This window comes from Genypterus blacodes, unplaced genomic scaffold (assembly GCF_046128005.1).
Source record: "Genypterus blacodes isolate CSIRO-AG114 ecotype Tasmania unplaced genomic scaffold, CSIRO-AGI_Gbla_v1 ptg000276l_1, whole genome shotgun sequence".
Lineage (NCBI taxonomy): Eukaryota > Metazoa > Chordata > Actinopteri > Ophidiiformes > Ophidiidae > Genypterus > Genypterus blacodes.
The window spans coordinates 80,261-90,000 of NW_027467067.1; the positions used below are offsets into that span (position 1 = coordinate 80,261).

A 9,740-nucleotide genomic window follows, 5' to 3' on the forward strand; every position below is an offset into this window, starting at 1 on the left:
TATACACACATACACTGACACACTCGCACACACACATATACACGCATGCACATGCACACTGACACACACACACACACACACACAGGGACAGTAAGTGCATCAGGAGCAGTTTATTATTCCTCAGTCTCTGTGTGTCTGCATGTGGGCAGGTCAGGTTGAGTGACAGGTCTGGTTGAGTGACAGGCTGCTGTTGGTGGCCTGGAAGGTCACAGTGAGTCCGTCTGCTCGGACAAACGTCCTGCTGCTGTTGGTGAGCGCCGCCAGCTGAGCCTGGTCCACTGAGACTCTGCAGGTGAGCGATGACTTCACCTGACTGGTATCTGAGACGACAACAGAGTCAGTGTGTGACGCTACAGAGCAACTGATGAAGATGACAGAGCTTCAACTCCTCATCATCAAGCTCTACAACAAGTTACTGTTATCATTCGGATGCAGATTGACTTTCACTAATCTGTACTTATTTCTTTCTAAAACGTCATTTCATGAAGTCAAACATCTTGAGTGGACACACACACACACACACACACAGTGATATGGTTCCTTACCCACTACAAACAGCAGCTGCTGCTGGCTGTGTTGTGAGCGGATGAATTGTTGCCTGTTAGGCCAGTAGTCACAGCTGAGCCTGACTGGATGCAGCAGGCTGGGCGGGTCGTACATGGAGAGCAGCCTGCCGCTCACGTTCTTCCTGCAGGACCCCTGGGTCACTTGGTCTTCATCTCTGTAGAAGTAACAGCTGTTGTCGTGTCCCGGGGGTGGCGAGCAGACGACCTCCACGCTCTCGTCCCTGCCGACGAAGTGACGTCCGACGCTCAGACTGGGCTTCCCCATGCTGCCTGCAGGGGACAGCTAAGGGTTAAAGGAGCCTCCTCCTTAATGGAAGTTACCTGGACCAGCTGAAGCACAGGTCTGGGCTCAGCTCAGGCTCAGCTCAGGCTCAGCTCAGGCTCAGCTCAGGCTGATTGTGTGATGGTGCTCAGGTGTGACTTACGCCAGACGATAACGCTCTTCTGGTCGCTGAGCTCAGACGTGTATCCCTGGAGCTTGTAGTCACATCTGAAGTGGACCCGCCTCCCTCCAGGTTTTCGTCCCAGCAGCTCCTCAGAACCAATCAGGAAATCACAAACGTACGTGGGCGTGGCTACCTGCAACTTGAAGGGCGCTGTCGCCCGATCCTGGAACAGGCGGCAGTTTCCTCCCGTGTAGTCGATGGGAACGCCGCAACTGACCTTCAGCGTCTCTCCCTCTCTGATGTCGGTGCTGCTGAGGAGGATGAAGGGTTTATCTGCAGGGAGAGGGACGGCCATCAGCTTACTCTTCCTCTCATCATCATCCTCACTTTCTGGCCTTTTTACCCTCTCTCTGATCAAATGTGTACAGTATGTCTCTCTCTGCTGCTCTATGTCTGTCTCTGCTGCTCTGTGTGTATCTGCCGCTCTCTGTGTCTGTGCCGCTCCGTGAGTTTCTGCCGCTCTGTGAGTCTGTGCCGCTCTGTGAATATGTGCCGCTCTGTGAGTCTCTGCCGCTCTGTGTCCCTGTTGCTCTGTGTCTGTGCCGCTCTGTGTGTGTGTCTCTGGTCATCATGTGACCCTGGATGTTCTGGCTGAGCCTGATGGACCTCAGAGTGGAGCCACGTGGTTCTGAATTTGGGAGTAAAGTTTTAAGTTAAGGTAAAATAATCAGATTATTTGTATATTGTTTTATTTTGCATTGTTGTGATAAGAAATTATGAAAGCCACCAAACAGGAGTGTGACTCCGCCTCCTGTGTAATTATGGCCCAATCACACACACACACACACACACACACACACACACACACACACACACACACACAGATCCCAACCACATTCACAGAGCTTCACATTATTGCTGTGAGTGTCTGGCAGAGCAGCGACCCTCAGACAGGAAGTCATCTGTGTCTGCATCAGAAGAGCACAGACAGAGGAGCCACATGTTGAGTAACGTGGGCTGTTGTGTCTGAACACACACTTACTGCTCCATGATGACCTGGCAGCGACCGCCCACCCTGTCAATCACAGACAAACAGCCAATCAGAAACCTGAATGTTTAATAACGTTTCATCTTCATTACAACACAAACATATTAGCTCCCTGAGCAACACTGAAACATTCACACACATTTATCCTTCAGTTTAACAACCAATCAATCAGTTTACAACTCTCATGTGTCTGTAACCTTCTTCCTCTTCCTCTTCCTCTTCTTGGAGCTCAGATGAAGAACAGTAACCTGATGTGTTTCTAATGTAGAAGCAGAAAGTGAAGATCTTACTCACAGCACAGTGACAGAGCGACGAGCTGAAGCACATCCATCTGATCCTCTGGGTTCTACTGAGGCCAGCGGCTCACATGTTCTTCACCACATCTGGTTTACTCATTAACTCATTAACTCCACAACAAGGACAAAGTGCAACTGGGATTGGTATGGAACATCTGGAGTGTTTATACAGGAAGACCCTCCAACAGCAGCGTACAGATAAGACCTACAAGAACCAACAAGGGTCTACGACTCTACAGGGCAGGGTCTATGTCCCTACAGGACAGGGTCTACGTCTGTAGAGGACAGGGTCTATGTCTGTAGAGGACAGGGTCTACGTCCCTACAGGGCAGGGTCTACGTCTCTAGAGGACAGGGTCTACGTCCCTACAGGGCAGGGTCTACGTCTCTAGAGGACAGGGTCTACGTCCCTACAGGGCAGGGTCTACGTCTCTACAGGACAGGGTCTATGTCTGTCGAGGACAGGGTCTATGTCTCTAGAGGACAGGGTCTACGTCCCTACAGGGCAGGGTCTACGTCTCTACAGGACAGAGTCTACGTCTCTACAGGACAGGGTCTACGTCTCTACAGGTCAGGGTCTACGTCTCTCGAAGACAGGGTCTACGTCTGTAGAGGACAGGGTCTACATCTGTAGAGGACAGGGTCTACGTCTGTAGAGGACAGGGTCTTCGTCTCTACAGGACAGTTTCTACGTCTCTACAGGACAGGGTCGTCGTCTCTACAGGACAGGGTCTTCGTCTCTAGAGGACAGGGTCTACGTCTCTACAGGACAGGGTCTATGTCTCTACAGGACAGGGTCTATGTCTCTACAGGACAGGGTCTTCGTCTCTACAGGACAGAGTCTACGTCTCTACAGGACAGGGTCTTCGTCTCTACAGGACAGGGTCTACGTCTCTACAGGACAGGGTCTATGTCTCTACAGGACAGGGTCTACGTCTCTACAGGACAGGGTCTACGTCTCAAGAGGACAGGGTCTACGTCTCTACAGGACAGGGTCTTCGTCTCTACAGGACAGGGTCTACGTCTCTACAGGACAGGGTCTATGTCTCTACAGGACAGGGTCTACGTCTCTACAGGACAGGGTCTACGTCTCAAGAGGACAGGGTCTACGTCTCTAGAGGACAGGGTCTATGTCTGTAGAGGACAGGGTTATGTCTCTAGAGGACAGGGTCTACGTCTCTAGAGGACAGGGTCTACGTCACTAGAGGACAGGGTCTATGTCTGTAGAGGACAGGGTTATGTCTGTAGAGGACAGGGTTATGTCTCTAGAGGACAGGGTCTTTGTCTGTAGAGGACAGGGTCTACGTCTCTAGAGGACAGGGTCTATGTCTGTAGAGGACAGGGTTATGCCTCTAGAGGACAGGGTCTATGTCTGTAGAGGACAGGGTCTACGTCTCTAGAGGACAGGGTCTATGTCTGTAGAGGACAGGGTCTATGTCTGTAGAGGACAGGGTCTACGTCTCTAGAGGACAGGGTCTACGTCTCTAGAGGACAGGGTCTCAGCAGGCCGTCTCTACAGATATGTCCATAAAACATAATAAATGAATGGAGCGGTGTCAGCAGAGACATGATCCTGACATGACCACAGGGGGGCAGCACAGACTCAGTTACCATGAGGAGCCTCTTCCCCTCCTCTTCCTTCCCTCCTTCCTCCACCCTTTTTCCATTTCTCCTTTATGTCGAGGCCACAGAGGTCACAGAGGTCATGATTTGACCGTGAACTGTCGACTAATCAGGGGAAAAGTTTACTGCCACTTCTCTGTCCTTAAGTCCCGCCTCTCATCTGCTTCCTGGTCAGAGGTCAGCAGCTGAGGCTCGTTGAAGCCTCATAACAGTGTGTGGAGTCTGTCCACATACTTTAGTCACAAGGAGTCAGTGACTCAGTGAAACAGGAAGACGTGTTGCATGAGTAGTTGTTGCCATAGCAACATAAACTTGTGGGTAACGTGACCTTCAATGATCCAAATAAAGTGAGAGAAGATAATCAAAGCATTTCAGCTGATTGATTGATTATTGGTTTGATATAAACTTCATCTGCTGGGGTTCATTTGTTTTTAATGGATCAATCTGTTACATTTTGTGACATATCTGAAATACATCATTCAATCAAATCAAATTAAATATGGACTTGATGGTTGAATTGATTGGGAAGTTTAGTTCATGAAGCAGGAAGGAAGCTGAGATGTTTCATCTAAAATTATTTGTGCTTTAATGAAGAGCTAACAAACACAAACACATTCAGGCAGTTTAACCACCACACAGTTTGAGAATCATACAGGAATTAATTGATTAATCGATCAGTTTGACAAGAGGCGGGGCTTCAGTCAGGCAGGAGGTGGAACAGGACTGGTAGCCATGGTAACAGCTCAAATGAACAAATAAAAACTAAATAAATAAATACATATGAAAAAGAAATTCTTACCACAAGAAAATAATAGAAAAAGATCTATTTATAAAAATAAACAATCATCTTTAAGCTTCTAAAACAAAGATTTTGACTTAGCAAGTGAAAAATATTTAACATTTTTTATGAATCTCATTGAATCAAAACTTTCTAAGTCAGTGATGTCATTGTTTTCAAATTCTATAAATGTTTTATGTTTAATTTTCCACTGTGCCGCCGCCGCCGCCGCCTCTGAACACACACACACACACGTAAACAAACGTACCTTCTTCACATACACATCAATACAACAACACAAACAACTGAAGTGGACAGGAAGGGGCGGGGCCTGTCTCTGATGTTCACGCTGCACAGAGACAGACATTCAGTTACATCAATCAAACATTTTCAGCAGACAAAACTGCATCTAAGTTCCAGACGTTAGAAATACATTTAGGGCAAAATGTGAGGTTGTGACGTCACAGCGTCACATGACAGACAGGAAGCACTCGTTTTCTGTTCATTCCTTTGTATTTCAGTTTAGTTAAGGGATTTCGACATGGGCCAAAGTACATTGAGATGTAGTCAAAGTTTAAATGTTATAACATTTATAAGCATCATGTTAGGCCATACACAACCATTCAGACCACTGGCCCTGTTGTTAGGATGTTGTAGCTGGTTGTTGGGGTGTTGTTGCTGGTTGTTGGCATGTTGTAGCTGGTTGTTAGGGTGTTGTAGCTGGTTGTTGGCATGTTGTAGCTGGTTGTTAGTGTGTTGTAGCTGGTTGTGGGGGTTGTTAGGGTGTTGTAGCTGGTTGCTGGGGTGTTGTAGCTGGTTGTTGGGGTGTTGTAGCTGGTTGTTAGGGTGTTGAAGCTGGTTGTTAGGGTGTTGTAGCTGGTTGTTGGGGTGTTGTAGCTGGTTGTTAGGGTGTTGTAGCTGGTTGTTAGGGTGTTGTAGCTGGTTGTTGTGGTGTTGTAGCTGGTTGTTGGGGTGTTGTAGCTGGTTGTTGGGGTGTTGAAGCTGGTTGTTAGGGTGTTGTTGCTGGTTGTTGGGGTGTTGTAGCTGGTTGTTGGGGTGTTGAAGCTGGTTATTAGGGTGTTGTTGCTGGTTGTTGGGGTGTTGTAGCTGGTTGTTGTTGTTGTTCTGAGCTGAAGCTCCTCCCCCACAGAGCTCGGCAGGTAAACACAATGTTTACACACACGTTCAACACAACGTGGTCTTTGTTCAGTTAAGAGAAATGATAATGTGGCATTCAGAGCAGCTGTTAATGAGGCCACCATGGAAACACATGTATGTCCTATCTGTTGAACATGTGTAACACAAGTGTGTGTCATGTATGTTATTGTACTTTTTCACATTTAGTTGAGCCGTGAGACACTGAGTAGATGTGATTGTTCCCTGGTCTCAGCTGCTGCTGGTCCATAGAGGTCATGTGACCTGGATGCTTCAGACCTTCAGCATAAGGAGGTCCAGGTGCTGAAACATCTTCTGCTGGCCTTGATTGGATTTGTTCCCCATGTTTCCTCCTCCTGTTTTGTTCTGTACATTCTTGTCTGAAGCAGACACATGGTGACCCAACATGTGAGTGAGGTTCAGACCGCATGGTTCCACCTCACCAGGACCTGGAGGCCTCAGTTTGATGGTCCCAGTTTCAACTTTTTTTTTCATCTCCACAAGTGATGAGAGTCCGTAAACTAGGGTCAGGTGAAGGTTCCATAAAGGTCCAACTTACCAACTACATCTGTACACTCGCTGTGAAGACAATTCCATTTTGCTGCTGTCTGGACATTTAAGACGATGAGACGACGTTCCCAGAGGACACCAGCGTCGCCTCCCTCGGCGAGTATTCCGCCTCCTCCTTGTTGGGGTGGGAGGAGTTATCCGACTTGCTGCGGCTGAACTCTGCGCCCATGATGGGCCCGGTGAACTTGGCGGCGGGCCGGACGCAGGAGGTGCAGCACAACAGCGTCTTGATGAAGGCGCGTCGCATCTCTTTGCTGGTCAGCGTGTAGATGAGAGGGTTCATGGCAGAGTTGAGCACAGCCAGGGCCAGGAACCACTCGGCCTTGTAGAGGATCGGGCACGTCCGGGTCTCGCAGGCCACGTCCAGCAGCAGGAGGATGAAGAGCGGCGCCCAGCAGGCGATGAAGCAGCTCAGGACGATGATGACGGTCTTCAGGAGCGCCATGGACTTCTCGGAGCTCTTGCTGTTGGCGCCGGCGCTGCCGCGGCCGTTGGTCACCTTGCGGAACACCAGCTTGCGGCTCCGGGTGCGCACCAGAGCGTAGATCCGGGCGTACAGCACCACGATGGCCATGAGGATGATGCTGAAGACGGTGGTGCAGAACAGGATGTAGGTCTTGTGGTAGAGGGGCAGCACGGTAGAGCACTTGGTCATGCTCTGGATGCAGTTCCAGCCCATCACTGGCAGGCCGCCCAGCACCGCCGCGATCATCCACACCGTGCTGATCAGCAGGAAGACGCGGCACGTGTTCCCGTTGTTGTGCAGCTTCATCTTCAGCATGGTGAGGTGGCGCTCGATGGCGATGGCCAGCAGGCTGAAGACGGACGCGGCCAGAGCCACGAACATGCTGCCCTCCCTGAAGAACCACTGGGTGGGAGTCAGCTTGTAGGTGTTGGCGCCCGACAGCAGGATGTTGGCGGTGTAGACCACGCCGGCCAGAAGGTCGGACAGCGCCAGGTTCCCGATGAAGTAGTACATGGGCTTGTGGAACTTCTTGGTCCTCCAGATGGTGAGCAGCACCAGAATGTTCTCAAGAATGATGAAGCAGCACACGATGATGAAGACCACCGAGTCGGCCTTCAGTCCGGAGTCCTGCTCTGTCTTGCGGAACTTGCCGGTGTAGTTGTAGTGTTTGGCTATCAGGTCCGAGCTCGCCGGCTCAGCCATGGCCTGCGGTCCTGCGGGGGTCCGGGAGGGGGCGCTGCTGTCTAACGCGTTGGTCCTTCAGAGCCAGTGGAGCTGCTGGAGCCCCGCATGGTCCTGCGGGAGACCGACACAGAGGCTTCAGACCCTCATCCAGTAAACCAACTTCAGCCAAAGTCAAAGCTGCTGCCCGTCACGTTTCAGCCTCACGTTGAGCTTTCACGGATTTAACGGAGCGGTTGTGTTCTGTCAGTCAAAAGCTGATTCTTAATTCATTTGACAGATCGATATCATAAAAAATAACGCAGAGAAATAAGAAAGTGTCAGGGTTTTTTTTTTCAAAATCGCTTTAGTATTTTTTGCCTTTTCCGTCAAAACTCGAGCCGAAGCTGCGGTTTGGGTTTCAAAAAGTGAGAGCCGCTAATCTGAGTCCAAATCTGAGTCTTAACCCGGTCTGAGTCTAAACCCGGTCTGAGTCTAAACCCGAGTCTAAAATCTGCGGATCATCGCACGGAAAAGTAGCGACACAAAGAGTAACGAGCTGTAGCGCTACTAAGCATCAAAACGAGGAGAAGAGGAGACTTTACCTTCAGAGACGGAGAATCCGAAACACAGAGAGAGGGAAAGAGGGAGAGGGAGAGAGGGAGAGAGGCTCCGAGGAGTGAGAGGCTGCAGGGAGAGTCCACACACACACACACACACACACACACTCCTCCTCTCTCCCTGTGTCTCTCTGTGTGTGTGTGTGTGTGTCTCTCTCTCTCTCTCTCTCTCTCTGTCTCTGTCTCTCTCTGTCTCTTTCTCTCTCCTTGTCTCTCTCTTTCTCTCTCTCTGTCTCTCTCTCTCTCCTTGTCTCTCTCTTTCTCTCTCTTTCTCTCTCTCTCTCCTTGTATCTTTCTCTCTCTCTGTCTCTTTTTCTCTCCTTGTCTCTCTCTTTCTCTCTCTGTCTCTTTCTCTCTCTCTCTGTCTCTCTCACTCTCTCCCTGTCTCTCTCCTTGTCTCTCTCTTTCTCTCTCTGTCTCTTTCTCTCTCTCTCTGTCTCTCTCACTCTCTCCCTGTCTCTCTCCTTGTCTCTCTCTTTCTCTCTCTGTCTCTTTCTCTCTCTCTCTGTCTCTCTCTCTCTCTCTGTCTCTCTCCTTGTCTCTCTCTTTCTCTCTCTCTGTCTCTTTCTCTCTCCTTGTCTCTCTCTCTTTCTCTCTCTCTGTCTCTCTCTCTCTGCCTCTCTCTCTGTCAGTCTCTGTGTCTTTTTACACACACACACACACACACACAAACTGAACATCCCACACACACACACACACACAAACACTGACCTATCCCCCGCCCATATTGACTCCAGCTCCATACATGAGTGACCTATGACCCCCCCTTTCCTTTCTTTACCACTTTCTCTCACCCAATGCCCTGATCGATCAATCAATCCATCAACTGAATAATCAGTTTTTCTTATTCAACTCCGGTCTAAAACATTTTCCCTGAATGATCTGATAAATGAATGAATCAATCACACATCTGAGTGACAGCTCCTCCAGCCTGAGCTGGGTTGTTATTGACCTGTAGACATATGGATCCGTCCTGATCAATCTGTCGTCCTGATCAATACGTCAAACATCTTAGTCCTAAGACATACAGGAACCACACTGAGAACATACTACATACATACTACATACATCCTGTCTCCTGAGACCACAGTGGGACCAGTACTGATCCTGGGACCAGACTGGACTCATATGAGACTCCTGGCCGGTCCACGCTCACTTCCTGTTTGCTGCTCCCAGTCTGAAAGTGGAGCTGAGGGGACAAAGAGCTTCAGAGTGCATTCAGGCTCTGCATAGCTGAGCGTCACCATGACGACGGTTGGGGGGAACAGGAGGAACAATCCCAGAGTCTGAGTACCTGATCACCTACAGACTAAAAACTAACTGAGTATGTGTGTGTACGTGTGTGTATGTGTGTGTACGTGAGTATGTGTGAGTACATGTGTGTACGCGTGTGTACATGTGTGTACGCGCGTGTACATGTGTGTACGCGTGTGTGTACGTGTGTGTGTACGTGTGAGTACGTGAGTCCTCAGGTTCCAATCCCAAGTTGGGACGTCAGGCAGGAATCTGTAACGCAGAACTTTATTTCGCTTTTTAGTACGTAAAGTAGCTCCAGTACGTAAAGTAGCTCCAG

At 49.5% G+C, this 9,740-nt stretch overlaps 2 protein-coding genes across 2 annotated transcripts; both read right to left on the minus strand.

Moving 5' to 3' along the window:
• Positions 1-90: 90 nt before the first annotated feature.
• Positions 91-2,372, minus strand: LOC143017219 (uncharacterized). The gene is made up of 5 exons (XM_076171938.1): positions 2,295-2,372; positions 1,995-2,027; positions 992-1,285; positions 546-836; positions 91-320 (listed from the first exon to the last, which is right to left on the minus strand). Exons 1-5 carry the CDS (start codon positions 2,329-2,331, stop codon positions 151-153), a joined length of 825 nt encoding a protein of 274 aa, XP_076028053.1. The 5' UTR covers positions 2,332-2,372; the 3' UTR covers positions 91-150.
• Positions 2,373-4,507: 2,135 nt separating this feature from the next.
• On the minus strand, positions 4,508-7,778 carry s1pr1 (sphingosine-1-phosphate receptor 1). Its single transcript, XM_076171940.1, has one exon. It carries the CDS (start codon positions 7,587-7,589, stop codon positions 6,468-6,470), a length of 1,122 nt encoding a protein of 373 aa, XP_076028055.1. The 5' UTR covers positions 7,590-7,778; the 3' UTR covers positions 4,508-6,467.
• Positions 7,779-9,740: the final 1,962 nt, after the last annotated feature.